Source organism: Hyaena hyaena, unplaced genomic scaffold (genome assembly GCF_003009895.1).
Source record: "Hyaena hyaena isolate Hyena2069 unplaced genomic scaffold, ASM300989v1 scaffold_527, whole genome shotgun sequence".
In the NCBI taxonomy this organism is placed as follows: domain Eukaryota; kingdom Metazoa; phylum Chordata; class Mammalia; order Carnivora; family Hyaenidae; genus Hyaena; species Hyaena hyaena.
The window spans coordinates 1,265,457-1,283,466 of NW_024081159.1; the positions used below are offsets into that span (position 1 = coordinate 1,265,457).

Consider the following 18,010-nt stretch of genomic DNA (forward strand, 5'->3'; position numbering starts at 1 on the left):
AGCAAATAACCATAAAAAGTAAATTATAATAATAAGTAGTAAATGGAGAGATAACCACAAAGTAAACAGATAGCTGTCTTCACTTTTGTTTTACTAATTTAAATATTAAGTACTATAACATTTCATTGTTCTCTTCATAAATTATTAATGTTCTACATTCTAATGTTCTTAATTGTTTTAGGCTGCAGTTCATGGAGCTCGTTTCAAAGGGCAGGATCTAAAACTGGCATGGAATAAACCAATAACTAATATGTCAGCTGTTGAAACAGAAGAAGTTGAACCTGATGAAGAGGAAGTATGTTTTTTTTTTATTTGTCTTTGTCCTCAAATGTTTACATTATTTATGAATTGTGATTTTATGGCTGTGATTTTAACATAAAACTTTTATTCCTGAGCCATATTCCAGGCAGGGGATGTCAGATAAATGCAGACAACTTTAAATTTTCCGGATTAATGAGAACTGTGGATTGCTAATCCAAAAAAAGAAAAAAAAAAGAAAAAAAATTATATATATATTCAGTTTTCATTTACTCTTAGAAAACAATAATTATTCATTAGATTTTTTATCCACAGGAAATCTTGTAATATTTTTAAGTTTTAGTATATATCCTACTCATTTGCTTTATTAACGTTTCAGGTTTCCTTTATTTTAATTCATATCATTTTAGTTCATTAGAGTGAATGCCTACTAAATGGTAGATACTGTGATAGGCACAAAAATGAATAAGACACGGTCCCTATCCTCAAGGAGCTTATAATCTGGAAAGCGGGGTGGTGACAGACACATAAAAAATTAATCATAATGAAAAGCAGAGTGATCTGCTCAATAAAGATTTGAACAATATGCTGTGGGAACCCGTGGGAAAGAGTGATTATTTCTGTTCAGAAGAATTTTAAAGGTGATGACAGTGTGGAGGTGAACCCTGAGTGATAAGAAAGCTTTCCATAACCAAGAGCTGGGACTGCGAATATAGTTGAGAGAGGCATTTTAGGTGTGGAAGAGGAATAGGTGTGGTACAGTCTATTTTTCTTGGATACAGCAATTAGTATGATGGCTGAGAGGTGTAAGCATAAAGAAAAATGAAATGGGAGAGCGCTTTGAAACCATACACTTAAAAATAAACAACTCTATTTTAATCACGAAATAAGCTGTAGGAAAAAGTTGAGGAAGTTAATAAATAAAGGTAAGGTGGGGAACTGATTCCATGTTTTACCTTTGTTAGATTCTTGTAATGGCACTTCATTTTGTTTGAAGAGCATTCAAGGCTGTTATACATATCCATAGTCAAATGCAAGAATAAAATGTGTATTTTGAAACTCATATACATGATTTGTCATTTTATATTTTAGATTATACCTTTGTCCTTCCATGAGTTTGAATTGAATGGGGAGAAAAGCAGGAGAGCTCCTGGTATTAGGTATTTTGAAAAGTTTGAAAAGCAGTCTGAGAAGCTTTTATGAAGGGAATGGGGGAAAGCAGGAATTCTATAAAAGAAATGTTTGTTACGTATAGCAGAAAAGAAATAGAAATCTTGATAGACTTTTCTACAAGTTATTGGTTGATTTAGTGTCCAGGGTTAGGGTAAGTCAGAAGATTTATTGATGTTTTCTTTCTTTTTTTTTCTTTTTCTTTTCTTTCTTTTTTTTTTTTTTTAAACAAAAGGTAATGAGTAATGTTTTGTAGGTGTAGAAGATGGCATAATTTGATCGAGTGAGGCAGGAGAAATGGCATGTACAAAAGCTTACTTAGATATTTTTTTAGTGCCTATTTGATAGAAGCAATAGAATAGAAACTGTAGAGAAACCATTAAGTGGATAAAGGTTGCTTTTCTTTGTTTCTTGAATATTGTAGCTGTAGAAATACCGTTTGTATTCGACTCTGTTGAGAGAAATCAGTATTTAAAAGTGTCACCTTTTTTCTTTTCTTTTTTTTTTGGGTAAATTCCTAAATGCATTTTAACCTAAAGTTTCAGGAAGAGTCTTTGGTGGATGACTCATTACTTCAAGATGATGATGAAGAAGAAGAGGACAATGAATCTCGTTCTTGGAGAAGATGATTTGACTGATCATTGATCTGCATATGCTAGAACTCTACCTGTGTTTCATTAGTATTATCTAATGTACTTTTACATATTTGTAAAAACAATTTTTTGGTAAAATGTGATGAAGATGGATTTCACAAATAGACAAAAGAGAAGAAAACTACCTTCTGATCCTGTATTTTGAAAGATTGATGTTTGCATTTTATTTCAGTAAACAATTGCTAAAGACATCACACTAGAAACATATGCAATGTTTTTATTACATACTTCTACTGAACATTACAGAATTCTTTGGGTTCTTTGTAATTTAATGAATAGGTCTAAAAAGTTACGACCAATACTTGTTATAACTTAGAGGATTTTGTGTTACTCCAAATAAGGAATGAATTTGCATTTAAAATCTTAATGAATGTTTTCAAAAATGAATAGATAACATAGTACTCTAACTAAAGTCTCCAAGTTATGTATTCATAATATTACATAGTAGTATGCTTAGGCTTTACTATGTATTAGCCTTTTGTTGGACTTGTGTATGTATTTTACCATATGGGTTTTAATGATAACGGTGTATGACTGCTTTGCATATGAGTCCTTATACATTCAGATGTTAAAAATAAAGTGGAATGGTCTTTTGAAAAGAAAAGAAAAGAAAAAAAAAAAAACAATGACAAAAAACCCACAAAGGCCAAGACAATGTTCCTTGATTTTAAAAAAGAAAAAAAAAGGAAAGAAAAGAAAAAAATGAAAATAAATAGACCATTCCAGATGGCGATCTACCCTTCCCCCCAATTATCACAAAAGGAGCTATAATCACTAACTTATTAATAATGATTACTGGTACCTTTACAAATAATGTACAATCCAATGTTAAAAAATTATACCACTTCAGTTTGGTTTGATCCTATAAATTTTCAACAGCTGTCTTAAAATTTAAAAGCAGGCTGATTAGTTTGGAACCAGACTTCAAGTAGAGCTAACATTTGGTGAATAAGAAAACATCACATTACATTTTGGATGTATGAAAGAAAACTTGACCATTTGAAGATATATGAATAAAGAAATGTACTATAGATACTACTTTAGGAAAACACTGTTTGGTAAGTGTTCCAGTCTGATATTTTAAGTGTGCATTTCCTATACTTTGTATAAAAATCTTTGACATTTACAACAGTATTGTGATTTTTAAGTGGATTTCTGTGGCAAATGAACATAATCATTGAAAGTTGATAAAACAGCAGTTTCAGGAAATAAATGCATTCTTTGTAGAATGAGGGGGTGGGAGATTACCTATTTATCTTTTAAAATACATCATTTCAGTTCCAAGTGTTTCTGCCCCTCCTGAGATTATAGTGATGATATTAAATGTCACATTAAAAAAAAAACACTTTCTTCCCATACTGGGATCCTCACAGTCACAAACTTAATTCCAACACCATAATCTTCTGTCAGTGGGGTAACTAATGGATGCTGTTCCTCTTTTCTTTTTCCTCCCACACTTAGGGTTCAATTTGTGTATATTCTTGATGGTAATGCTATTTCATAGGAATATTTGGGCTTAAAGTTGGTACACAAGTTAATATTTAAAATGTCAAAATCAGTTTCTTTTGTGAAAATAGTGACTTTACTCAAAACTTCTTTACTTAGATCTGTGATATATTTTTATGTAGTCTCTTGTATGTTGACTATGTGCTATTCTGATTCATTAGGTAAGTTTGTTTTCTTTTCTTTTTAGTAGTCGTGAAAGGTGCCAAATTGGCAGAGGCTCACGTTTCTTCTATTTACACCAAACAGGTATTATAAAGAAAGAAAATCTTTCAAAGGCCAGTTAAATCTCCATGCTGATTTTTGGCTTTATAATTTGATTAGTAGATTTTAGCCTGATATTTTAAATTATTGTAAAATTCCCTTAAAATGTAACCAAAATTACCTCCTACTTCTCTAAAACCATAAATAGCTTATCAGTTTCCCTAGTCTTAAATTCTCTATTAACCCAAAGTTAAAATGTTTTAAGCCATGTTGCTTTGAATGAATCAGAAAACAAGTGTTTCAGTTTGGTCCCAAAGTATGGGGATTAAATATTATACTCATTCATTAGGGTCACAACTACATTATTATTCTCATTAATAAGATTTTACTGTAAATATTGCTTAGCATTTAATTAATCTATTGGATTTTTAAAATTACTATGTTTATAAATACTAGTACTCTGCATGTACTATCATGTGTTCCGATTTAAAATTTAAGATACCCTTTGAAGTAGCTGCTGATTCCCATTTTACAGATAAGGAAACTTAGGCTAATAGAGATGGAGTGACTTGCCCAGAGTCACAGCTAATGAGTGAAAGGACGAGATTTAAATGCAGACATTCTGATTTCAGTGCCAACTTTTTTTCTTTTTTTTACTTCTACATTGTTATTCCTTCCTAATTACTGATTGAGCATGAGATTGTGTTTGCAGTAAATGTGGTAGTTCTTGCACAAAATTAGTAGACTTCCTGGTCATTAGCTAGTTCATACCTTTACCCTCCCTTCTAATACAGCACTTTGTTCATATCTCTGTTATAGTACTTATGTTGTAATATAATTTATCTGGTTTATATGTCTGTCTTCCCCACTAAATTACAAGCTCCTCTAGGAAGGGGACCATGTCTTATTCATCTTTTATCTCTAGTGATTATCACAAAGCCTGGCTCATAGTGGGCACTCAGATGTTTGGTGGATGAATTAATGAATGAATGCATATTTAAATCTCCAATAACGGAGTGACAATTACCTCCCTTGTTAATTCTTATCAATTTTTCAAGTCTCTCCTGAAGGTCTTCTCTGTTATTGAGACTGTTTTGCTAAACAGGTGATACAGTTAAGTGTTGCAACAGTGGGGTTACAAATACTGATGGAGGAATATACATGTAGTCTAAGTGGAAATTTCCACAGCACTTTAGTAAGATAATAATTTAGAGTATTACAAGTTGTCACTTTCAGGAGTAAAACAGCTTTTGGTTTCTGTCGGTATGCAAGAATAGAAATGCCAAGAGCCACCAATCTAGTCCATCCCACTAATATTCTTTATATCCAGAGATGACCTCACATAAAGTACCAGATAAGAGTTAGGAGATTTAGCTTATGGTCCCAGCTTTGCAACTAACTCTCTGGCTTTAAACAAGTCTCAATCAGGGGTGTTTCCTTGTCTGTAAAATGAAAGGGCTTGGACTAGATGACCCGTAAGGTCCCTTGCACATTAGTCGTTTACTTGGTGGTATATTAGTATTTGGTCTAAAACAGTTTAATGTATCTGTACCAGTTCTCCCTGCCTGTTGTTGCCATTATTTCTGTCATCAATGGAAACAACTTGGGTTTGGTTATGATAATCTGTATAACATGTCTTGGTACAGTTTTGTAGATAAGTGTTCCCAAATGCTTGCTGTTGGCTGGCACAAAATTCTTTTAACCTTTAAAGTTCAGATAAACTTCCAAATTCACTTGACTTTCCCTACCTATAACTTTTCCTTTTGCTTCTAAACTCAGAGCCTAAAACACTTTCCTGTTACCATATGCTACCTAAATCTTGAAACACATTTTAAATTCTACATTTCTCCCAACAAGTTCTTTGTTTTAGTATATAGATCTGGACTGAGTTTGAAGTGAAAAAGGATTGAGGACAATGTAGGTACTCACTTGTTACAGGAAAAAACTGAGAGAAATTATATACTATTGGTTAAAAGATTGATTAGGATTACTTCAAGGGATGGTTGAGTTGTCATTTTACATATTTCACTCAGTATTTTATGTCTACTTAAGCAGTGTTGTTTAAATGTTATTGGATAATTGTAAGATTAAAAAAATTAACTTTAGCATTTTACTGATGCCCAACCATTTAATGAAATCATGTTGCAGGAATGGGAGAGTATTCCATAGCTCTTGTTTTACTGTAATACGATCAAGTATATCAACCAGTAGTTTACTATAAAGATGAGACTTTAGTGTTTAGCTGATTACCTGTAGAGAGTATGGCTGAGCTTATATGCAGGAAATTTCCTGTGACTAGAACGGTTTATGGGGACTGTGTTTCCAATCTTACTTGGAACACTAATCATTGACTCGAAGGGTTACTTAAGAAAGCAAAACACCTGCTTGTTTGGTATGTTGAAATATCAATGGTTACTTTAGAGTGCTATATAAACTTTATCAATCAATATATTCTTTTTTTTCTTCCCCTTACACATAATGTGAACTAGTTGTAGAAAATTAGATTTAGTTCTTCTAGAATTTGTATAAATATTTGTAAGCTTTTTTCCTTCCCTTCCCTTTTAGCCTTTTAAAACAAAAATGTCCTACAAGAAATTCTAGCTAATTAAATTAGTTCACTCTTTGGTCTTTAATCTCAGGGCTTCTCTCACTCTTCTAAAGCCCTATAAATAAACATGAAAATTCAATCTAGGATTAAACCATCAGGGAATGATGTTTGTAAGGCACAAAGAGAAAATTTCCTTTTCCCAGATCTCAGGAACTACCTTGTTCTTATTAACTTCCTGAACTGGCTAGTTACTCTAAGGTATGTATATAGGCTTTTAGAGAAGAGCAGTTTTTTCTCTCTGTCTGATCATTATACATCTATCAGATGACAGCAGATTATCTTCCATATTAACTACCTAAAAGTTCTAAGAAATAAATCTTGGTGAAATGACTGCCATTCTCAGTAATTTCTAATTGAAAACATCATACTTGGTTAGTAGAAAAAGTCTTAATTTGGTAAATAACTTTCTTGCAGTTTATCAGTAATATGTACTCATTACTTAGTGTAATTGAAAGCATTTTTTGTGGGTTTTTTTTGGTAGTGATTTATGATTGCTTCTAATTCCTCCTCCCTATGATCTTTATATCATCCATCCACTTATCTTCCCGTCATCCAGTTAGTCTTCCTTTGTATACCAAGCACTGTCTCATTCTGATGTGTTCCTTTTTATTTTAGTTGTTAATCATTGTACTTAGTATAGAATTTTATGTCCTATATTAATTAAAGAATGAAGTGGTTATCAAATGGAGCTTAAGGAAATTAGATCCAGCTCACAATTTGAAATCTTTGGGAAATTTTAGAAGATTGTTCTTGCTTTTATTTTTATCGACAGTATCTTGGAGTTTGTTCATAATTTCTTAAAACTACTTTGCCTACCCATACTTCTACAACAGTTTACTATCTTGTCAGTTACTGCATTTCCTGAGCAGAAATTGTAGACCACAGCCTTGCTGTAGCACCGTGATCTTTGTGGCTTAATGTTTTAAGGAAGCATGATGCAGAGAGTTTTGTTAAAATTATTTAACCCAAAGCTGATTCTTTGTGGAATTCGTCTCAACTTTGATTTTGATTCCTTTCCCAAAGAGATTTTTTTTAATGTTTAGAAAACTTGGCGATCAATTTATGGTGTGATTCAGTTTTTAGATTTACTTACTATTTTCAAAGTTTTTTTTAATAGTCTTCTCTTTTTCCAGCAGAGCGAGATCATCATTGCCTGAATTTAGCTTTGTGACTACAACAGCAAGACCTGTTCCTGTCTGGAGACGACTGTTATAATATCATCCTATCATTTTATGTTTGCTCTTTATCAATTTGAATAGATGTTTACATGTACGATAATTCGCATTTTGTCTTTTCGCAGTTCTCTAATTGGTACATCTGAGTCCAGAAGTATGTCTGAGTGTGTGCTTTGTCTGACCTTATTCTTAAACGTCTTCTCCCCTTACTTTATATCCATTTATTTTTTAAACACTAAGGAAAAAGACCTCTTGGTTTCCTAATATGAGATAAGTTCAGTCTCAGCCAAGTTGAAAATTGTGTCTAGGAAATCTATAAAGCCATGATATTGTGTTCATTAGCATGAACAGTTTAGAATGAAGAAAATGATTAAAAAGTTAAGCATGGGTTTGGTTTTAATATCTCTGGGTTTTAGGATACATTTCTGGGATTAGTAGAGTCACTTAAATAGTTTTGAACAGATGCGAAAATACTTTTTTATACACTATAATAACTTGCCTATTTCTTCTAAATATACTTACTGAAGTTGTTGCCAAGGCCACTTACCCAAGTAATATTTTTAAAAAATTTCTTAGCTCTTCAAAACCAACAAAGAGAATAATTTTCTTTCCTTTCAAGTAATACAGGATGATCTGTGGATTATAAATATTGAGAAATATCTATTAAATGTCTGATTTACACAGTTTTTCCATATTTTCATAACTTGCAATCAAGACATCAGAGACAATCTTAAAAGCAAGGGGAAATTGTGTTGTATGTTTAACATTGTTAAAGATTATAGTTTTCCTGTCTTAAAAGATGTATGTCCATATTTATTTATAAGCAGTGTGGCTCAGAATTATTTATAAAGAGTATGATTAAATCTTATCCTAAATATTCACCCAAAATACCTTTTTTGTAATGGGCACCATATAAAGAAGTTTTCAGAAAATTAATTTATGAATATTTCTTCACAGATTCTCATGAGGCATTTGAGAAGTTTGGAAGTTGTACTTAGTAGCAACTCTTTATTAGAAAAGTCAAAATTACACTTGATTTCTGTTTGCCCTTGGTTTTTTTTTTTTTTTTAGTTTCATTCAGCTGTGCTCATATTTTCATATTTTTTGTGCCAAGTTGACTATTCTGCAAACACTTCTTTTTGAGTATGCAATGCATTTGTCTTCATGAAAAATAAAAAGAATGAACATATCAGTCATAATGTAAATGATCTGTTTTGATCCACATTAGTTGACAACAGCTTCCTGAATATTAGGCTTGGTTTAAGGGAAGAGTACATATTTCAGAAAGTCTTCTAATATAATTATGACTTGATAGTCTGCAGGGCATTTTTAAAATTAGACTTTTGTTTTAGTTCACATTTGCAAACTAACATATGGCCACAAGGAGTTCAGAGACATTTTCCCAGATTAGTTCAGTATTTTTTTTTCCTTTTTAAGAAAGAAGATTCTTTTTCCCTGTGCTAGTGATTTGCTTGCTAGGTTAGAAGCCCAAAGTACGTAGTCTAAAGAGACCATGCTTGTTAACAGTTTCAGTTGGTTCTTGGATGTGGACCACATACCAGCCCCCTCAACTTTACTTTGCCATCTTTCTTTTTTCTTTCCCTTGCTTTTAAATTAAAAACAAAATAAAGCAGAACAAAATTAAATATGCCATTGGAAATCAGAAGTCGAGATGATTTGATTCTCATTAAGATCATTGTGCTTTTTGAAAATTTCTGTGCAAGCCAATAGGTTGGTTACACATTTAAATTCCTCTATGTTGATTAATTAAAGATGAGGATTTTCATTATTTCATTTTCCTAAATAGGATTCTCATGGAGCTGTGTGTAGATAACTGTACAGAATCACTTTTGTCTAATTGATTGAAGCGGTTTACCTCTGCATGATTGCATTATGGAAGCCTTTTATATATCTTTATATTTTTCAATATTCTTAGATTTTACACTATTAGTGGCTCTAGTCATGCTATATTTGTTTTTTTTAAATAGAGTTTATAAATATTTATGCTCAAAATACAGATCAACTGAATATTTTTGATCTTGTTTACAAGATAATACTTTAAAGTGATGCAGCCCCTCAAGTGTCTTAGGAAAAAGTTATTGGTGCTACAAAACCTTTCAATATCATTTTTGAACCTGTTATTTAGACTTGGCTAGGCTTTAATATATGATCACTTGTGACTTATTCAAATCTAGCAGCATAATTATAAAAGTGGTCTGTGGTAAGTCAGGTAAAGAGCCCAGCCCATTAGAAAAACCCCGTAATTTAAAGATACGATACAGAATGACAGTATACTCATTTGTGCCCAGCTTCCAAAAAAGGAAATAGCCTTTTCAGTTTGTAATTAGCTCTTTTGATAAGAGAATTTAATCTGGCTAGAATAAAAACAATGATACATTCAGCATGGCTCAGTTTTCCCGTATTTCACATGGAAAACTTTTCTAGTCCTAAACATGGTGTAATCCTGCTCTGCTTCAAATTCCTATCTGTCTTTTGCTGAACAGGAGGCAGGGTAGTTATAATTCTTAAATATTTATAGAACATTTGATGAGTTGAAAAGAGATGTATTATTTACATTGAACAAGTTTTGCGTTGGTTGTGTAGATTGTTTTCCACATCTATAAGACTCATTCCAGCACCTTAGTGAATGTTCTACAGATACAATTTTTAAGTATCAGCAAAGCATTCATAGATGCTTACTTTTGATCCTCAGAATCCTGAACCTGTTTTGGGTGTGTTATTACTTCAGAACATGTTATCTGGCACAAGATTTCCTTTAATAAGTGGTTTAGTTGTACTCAATTTCTGTGGATTGTTGAACCTAAAAACACCAAAGGAGTCTTTTCTTGTCTGGAGACTGGATTGTTCCAGTTTTTAATACCTGTGCCCATAAGTATCCCATTTCACGAATGTGTGTTGGCATGGGGAAAAAATTCCCTGCTCTTTGAGTGGAGCGAAAGTAATTGGTTAAGCTGTAGCAGCTTTTTTGTTTGTTTGTTTATTTTTCAAAATGATAATAAAACTTGAACTGAAAAAGGTAAAACTTGAACTAGAAAACTACTCTTGTATGCTTAGAATGTTTATAGTGTTATGTGTTTATGTGGGGTTGTCAACATTTTTATTATTTATAGTTGAATTATGTTGTTTTGTTTGTTAAATATCCATAATGTTTATTATTTTTATATTTTGAAAATTTTTTAAATAAAATAGTCTTACTAAAAACAGTTGTTAACTTTTTAAAATTGTCCTGCATCTTGTATCAGTTATATGAAGTGGAAAGAAAAATTTGCAGCCCTCAGGCACTGTACAGTTGAGAATTCTGAAAATGCTTATATATCTATACAGCTGACTCCAGGTTGCCTCTTCCCCTCTCTACCCTCCATTCCCACTTTAAATTGTTCTAAGTCACCTTTGTTACCAGTGTGTTGTTGGCCTGATGACTCCTTTTCTTACACATACACACATCCTTCATACCCTTTTCCCCAATTCCTGCCTCTTTTCCGCTAGAATTTCTCTCTTTACTCTCTTTGGAGGGCAAAATGCTTGTCCTTATCATGGGTCATATACTATTTGTGATGTCAAAGATAGACTGCCACATATTCTGAAGTGAAACTAGATGCAGAGTGCTTATGTGGTCAGCCTCCAAAGCCATTGAAACTTAATCGGAACTTTCCTCCATAACTTTCAGTTTTCATCTCAACGTTTTTTCTCCTGATCTGATTTGACCTGCTTTTCCAGTATTCAGCATGTTCATTTCATATTTAATTTCATTGAATGATAAATATTGCCATATTCTTTTGTTTTCATTGCAGATATGCCTTCTATCATCTATAACATGGGTTAAATAAGTTTGGTAATAACCTGTCTTCCACTTGTAATACTGCTTCTACAAGAAAATACATTATCATCTTAAAGTGCATAAGTCTTGATAAAAATCGAGTTAAAGAAATCCAGTAGAGGAATAGTAGAGGACTTTGGTTAATAAATAATGATGTACTTAATTAAATTGTTCCTAAAACATACTAAATATAATATATACATATCTGGCCCTTGTGGAATATTTGCAGATCGAGTGTGTTGTTAGCCGTACACTTAACCTGAAAAAATATTTCTGCATGAAATATGAATTTGGTCTTAATTTTTTTAAAGTCACATGTAATATCTGTTATTGTAGAAAAGCTAGAAATTAAAAAGGATGATAGAAAGCCTGTATTTTATAAGTGGTCACAGAACATTTAAAAATGGGGTTATATAATGTATGCTGTATTGTAGTCTTTTCATTTATGATAATAGGTTTATACCATTTTTACAGCCCCTCTGTAGATAAATCCTAATGTATCAAGTCAATCCTCATTTTAGGCAGGTAGGGCCGGCCTTTCCATTTTTTTATTTTAATATAAATGATGCTGTATCCTTGAACATCTTTGATTATTCCTTCAAGATGAATTCTCAGAACTTCTGGGCCCAAGTATACTTGTTAAAATTCGTGATACTTTTTTCAGTTTGATCATTTACAAAGGAGATAATGTATAAACACCTAGATACTTAAATATTTTTGCTTTGAAGAACACTGTAAGTTCAGTTTTTTGCACATGTTAAAATTTATTGAATTCATTTTTTGAATTCAAATTCAAATTTATAGAATTTTAACAGGAACAAAATTATTCCTGATATAGTAGTTCAGCTCGGATGCTTTAGTTGGCACTATTATTAGTATTTTCCACAACATATCATTGCCAAGATTTTGTACCATAGCAATTTTTTTCCTTGGAACTACAGATTTTTATAATTTTGTTATGGCATTTTATAAATTTTCAAGAACTTTTATAGTCTTGTAACCAGTCTTTTGAAAGGTGGGATGATAATCTTTACCTTTATTAAATAAGATTTTTTAAAATGGCAGAATCAGGACTTGAATTTCCATTTCTCAATACCGCATCCACTAGAAGAATACCCAAAAACCATATAATTTATAGCAACAACAAACTCCCCATATTTTTTTTATCTCAACTCTCCAAACTGCTTTTTCCAGAAAAACATAATTTTCCCCATGAAATTCATGAACATTTATTTCTGAAACATAAAGCATGACATAGGCTGAAAGAAAATTTTATAAAAATGGGAAGAAGAGGTCCATATGTATTTTTCTTCTATGTCCTAAGCAAAACAAAACAAAAAAATGCTTTTTGAGAAGATAGTCCATTTTCTTGGGAAGAATAAAATTCCTTGCAAACTATGAACATTTTCCTGAGCTATTCATGTAATGATGTTTTATCAATACTTAATATGCTATAGCGTATTACATTAATTCTAACATTTGAGGGTTTGCAGTGTTGTGGCAGAGGTTGCCAGTTTGCCAGTGTTTGATCCATTTTTTAAGCCTAAAAACTGTTATTGAAGTATGCAAGAATGCACATTTTATTCAGTACTAAAGAGGATCATGATTCTGATGATCTAAATTACAGTATGCAGTGTATTTTGAGGACTTTGAATTTAGGACATGGAGTTAATGAAGACTTCTGACATCAAGGAGGGTAGAGTGCAAGTTACAAAGTAAGCTCTTAAAGTCTTCCACATTTTTGAAACATTTTTCATGTTGAAATGTTATTCTAAAGATCTCATTTAAATAAAAAATGTTAGGGACATGACCATCTTTTTTTTTTTTTAAGTATTGTTTATGAGTTAAGACTTAATGGTTATCACTTTTTTTTTTTTTTTTAGAAGTTGGTGTTAGGAATAAATAGAAATTGTAGAGGCTGAGATTTTGGAGTAGAAATGGTTAGCAGTCAAATTGGTACTAAATTTAATGCAGTACTATTTTTATGTGATGAGGTGATCCATCAATTTCACATTTTATCTTTTTTTTATCAAGTTAATATTCAGAGTTAACAGAAATTAAAGAAATGATAGAAAAGAAGATCTCTGGCACTTAGCAATTGTCCTGTCTGAATGAGGTAAGCATTTAAACACCAAACAGGTAACTCTTAACAAAAATATTTTTTGAGTACTGTTTAGCTATGACAACCCTCACATATGTCATATTTGTAGTACTAAATGAATGAAAACTACATATATTAAAAACGAAATAGAATTCTAACCAACCATTCTTTGATTAACCTAGAGTAGGTTTTTAAATTTTGTTCTATCAAGATTTCCAATGAAAAAGAGAGAACCCTCAAAATTGGGAGTACTCATAAAAGAATAGAGCCTTCTAAGGCGCTGAAGATGGGAAGACCAGATTTAGTCCTGCATTTGTGAAAATTCTAATGGAAGGAAAGCATTCTATAAGCAAGTAATACATTTTTTGTCCACCCCCTACAATTGATAAGCCTCATTTTTTTTAATTTTTAAATTCTAATGTTTTATTTATTTCTGAGAGACCGCGTGAGCAGGGGAGGGTCAGAGAGAGAGGGAGACACAGAATCTGAAACAGGCTCCAGGCTCTGAGCTGGCTGTCAGCACAGAGCCCAACGTGGGGCTCGAACCCACAAACCACGAGATCATGACCTGAGCCAAAGTCGGACGCTTAACCGACTGAGCCACCCAGGCGCCCCTGATAAGCTTTATTGAGCATCAAATATATTAAAAACGTCATTAACAACACACTTCCAAGAACACATTATTCAGGGTCCCTCTTCTGTTGCTTATGGGGAAGCACTCAATATAGGTCTGATGACAGCAACCTGAATGAGTTTCATGGTATCCCTCCTAACACCACCATCACCAAAAAAAGACTCACCCTTTTAATCTGCCACAAGAGAACCTCAGCACAATTTATGTTACCACATAAAGTCATAAGCCACACCATTCAGATCTAATGTGCAGCCAACTTCAATTTCCTCAGATTTCCACTGTGTTATATTCTGTAACCTACCTGTGACTCCTCTTGCCTGGGAATTTTCCAAAATATGAACACTTCAGGACTTCCTGTGTGCAGTTCTAACTATGGCTTACCACTTGGGAGACTGGAATTAGATATACAATGCTAGTTACACCCATACATGAAAAAAGAATGGTATACCTAAATGTAAATCTAAATCTAACAAACCATGTACAGGGAGGGCTTGTGTGCTGAAAACTACACAATGCTGGTAAAGACCTAAATAAATGGAGAGATGCTTCATGAGTTGGAAAATCCAACCTCATAAGTGTGTCAATTCTCCAAAATCATATGTAGGGTTAATATAATGAAGCTTGTGAGTGAGCGTGTAGGTAACAGGATTCTTCTAAAATTTACATGGAAAGGCAAAAGAACTAGAATACAATAATTTTGAAAAAGATAATGTGGAAAGAGTAGGAATCTTGATGGGAAGGATAAACACATGGATCAAGGAGAATAGAGATTTCATAAAGATGCACATGAATATGCCCAACTGATTTTTGGCAAGGTAAAAAAATTGGAGAAAATAAATCTTTTCAAATGATCCTGGAACAATCACCATTGGCAAAAACAAAAGAAATGCCCTGTTTCCCGACCTAAGACTCAGTGGATTCAACAATTAACTCTAAATAGATGAACGACTTAAACCTAAAACTATAGAACTTGAAGGAAAAAGATAAAGGAAAAAAATCTTTGAGATGTGGGACTAGGCAAAAGTTTAGACTTGACACCAAAAGTATGATCCATAACAGCATGATAAATTGGACTTAATCAAAATTTAGAACTTGCTTTGTGAAAGAATCTGTTAAGAGGATAGGCTACAAAGTAGAAGAGATTATTTGCAATTCACCCCTAGTATGTGTCAGTACTGGATACAGAATATATAATTCTTTTTTTAAATATATGTTTATTTTGAGAGAGTAAGCAGAGGAGAGGCAAAGAGAGAGGGAGAGAGAATCCCAAGCATGCTCTACACTGTCAGCAGCACATAGCCTGGTGCAGGGCTCAAACTCATGACCGTAACCTGAGCTGAAACCAAGAGCCAGACACTCAACAGACTGCACCACACAGGCGCCCCCCAGAATATATAATTCTTAATATTTAACACTAAGCAAATGATCCAACTAGAACATAGGCAAAAGACAAACATTTTGCTGAAGGTAATGTTGAGGTGGCAAATAAGCACATGAAAAGATACTCCCCATCTGCCATTAGGGAAGTGGAAATTAAAACCACAATGATATCCTTATATACTATCAGAATGGCCAAAAAAAAAAAGTAATGACAAAAACAAATGCTGGCAAGGATGCAGAGAAACCAGATCACTCATAGATTGCTTGTGAGAATGTTAAAATGTACAGCTGGTCTGGAAAACAATGTGGCAGTTTCTTACATAGCTAAACATGCAGCCATCATGTCAACCAATCATACAAATACCTGTACATAACTGTTCATAATAATAAAAAACTGGAAGCAACCCAGATGACTTCCAATGAGTGAGTGATCAATCTGATACATTCATTCCATGAAATACTACTCAGCAGCTAAAAAGAAACATTACTAATACATGCCACACCTGGATGAATTTCCAAAGACTATGTTAAATGAAAAAAAAAAAAAGCCAATCTCTAAAGGCTACTTACTGTGTGATTCCATTTATATAACATTCTTGAAATGACCTCATTGTAAAGATGGGAACATATTACTAATTGCCAGGGGTTTATGGAGGTGATGGGTGTGACTTAACCTGAGGGATCCTTAAGGTAGTGGAAATGTTCTGTGTCTTGATTACCAATGCCAGTAAGCTAGTTGTGATATTGTACTATAGTTTTGCAAGATATTACCATGAAAGGAAATTTGGTAAAGGATACATGAGATCTTTATTTCTTACAACATGTAAATTTAAATTATCTCAAAAAGCTTAATTTGAGAAAAACATAAAGGCAGAGTAACATCCAATTCCATTTTAGGGCACCATCTGGGGAAATGTCTTGGAACGATGTCTGCTCCTCATAAAGAATATTTTGTAAAAGGAATCAATTGAGTTTGCATGCTTGAGAGGAGATTTACCTCTCCCATTGGTTACACTGCAACCAGTGCCGGTAAATGAAGTAGTTCTACATACATGTTGACTCTTTTATTCTTCCGATTAGCACTGCTGCCTGAAAGAGACTTCATACTGAGAAATGGCAGAGCTCACCTATGGAAAGGTGGGTGAAGATTAAAACAACTGATACTTACCTTGCTTTCCCTGCCCTTTACTATGGTTCAGGGGTGGGGGTGAGGTGCATTGAAATCATTCAAAAGAGAAAGGAAACATAGAACAAAAGCAAAATTATAAATTAAATGCTCTTAAGGAAAGAAATGGAGTTTTATGGAAGTATAAAGCAAATGAACTCGACCTATGATGTCAGGAAAGTTTTCTGACAAAAAAGTGGATCTCTTAGTTGAGATCTGAAAGCTGAGAAGGAGCTTACTAGAGGGGGAGCATATTCTTGAGGAATGAACAGTTTTGTGCAAAAATCCTATACCAGAACCAAGTATGGTATATTTGAAGAACGGAAAGAAACCCAGTGTGACTGCAATGCAGCGATAACATAATTTGAGAATTATTTAGCATAGAAATCTTAATCTATAAGTAAGATTGAGATTCCTAGAGATCACATTTAGAATGAGGAACTCTACTTTTAATCTAGATAATATAGGCAGGTTCTGCCAAGAAGAATTAGAGAGGACAGCTGAAGAGGTGGGAAGAAAACCAGGGATGGTAATTACAAATAGAGGCCGAAACAACAAAAATTTGTTTTAGGGAAGATAAAAGTGTCACATGTTACAGGTGTCAAAGTAAGATGGAATATGAAAAATGTCCATTGGATTTTTGGATAAGGAAGACATTGATGACTCTGGAATGTAGTTTTGTTTGGTTTTGCATATTTTTTTAATGTTTATTTGAGAGACAGAGCACGAGTTGGGGAGGGGCAGAGAGAGAGGGAGACACAGAATCCGGAGCTGGTCCCAGGCTCTGAGTTGTCAGCACAGCCCAATGCGGGGCTCCATCTCACACGTTGGGATATCATGACTTGAGCTGAAGTCAGATATTTAACTGATTGAGCCACCCAGCCACCCCAAACATTTACAGATATTTTAATATCTGTAAAATCTATATTGATTTAATCTGTGTACATCATGGAACTGATAATTCATGTTTTTTCTCTTTGCTTATTTGCTTTTTAATGACAGATATGGAAGCCAAAATGGATAGGCTAAAGAGTAAAAAGAAAGCTAAGGATAGAGAAACAGTACAGGCAGGTTTTTGAGAAGATTTTTGAAGGTAGACTATAGATAGATTAGTAGTTTGCATGGCAGGTAGGATAACGGTAGGATCAGGTTTAAATCTTTACAGAGGGGCCCCTGGGTGCCTCAGTAGGTTAAGCATCTGACTCTTGGTTTTGGCTCAGGTCATGATCTCAGGATTCATGAGTTCGAGCCAATGCGGAGCCTGCTTCGGATCCCCTATCTCTCCTCTCTGCCTTTCTTGTGCTCGTGCTTTCTCTGTCTC

General features: G+C 33.3%; 1 protein-coding gene across 9 annotated transcripts in view; it reads left to right on the forward strand.

Moving 5' to 3' along the window:
• The window catches only part of RBM26 (RNA binding motif protein 26), an 86,251-nt gene extending 75,522 nt beyond the window's left edge, over window positions 1-10,729 (forward strand). For 7 of the 9 annotated variants that reach the window (XM_039255463.1, XM_039255456.1, XM_039255464.1 and 4 more), the window contains 2 exons: window positions 182-295; window positions 1,968-2,720. In XM_039255463.1, coding sequence (XP_039111394.1) covers window positions 182-295; window positions 1,968-2,057 — 204 coding nt within the window. In that variant the 3' untranslated portion in view covers window positions 2,058-2,720. Of the gene's footprint in view, window positions 1-181; window positions 296-1,967; window positions 2,721-7,529 lie in introns of those variants that run through there. The other 2 variants (XM_039255461.1, XM_039255462.1) reach the window with 2 other exon arrangements.
• The last annotated feature ends 7,281 nt before the right edge of the window (window positions 10,730-18,010 follow it).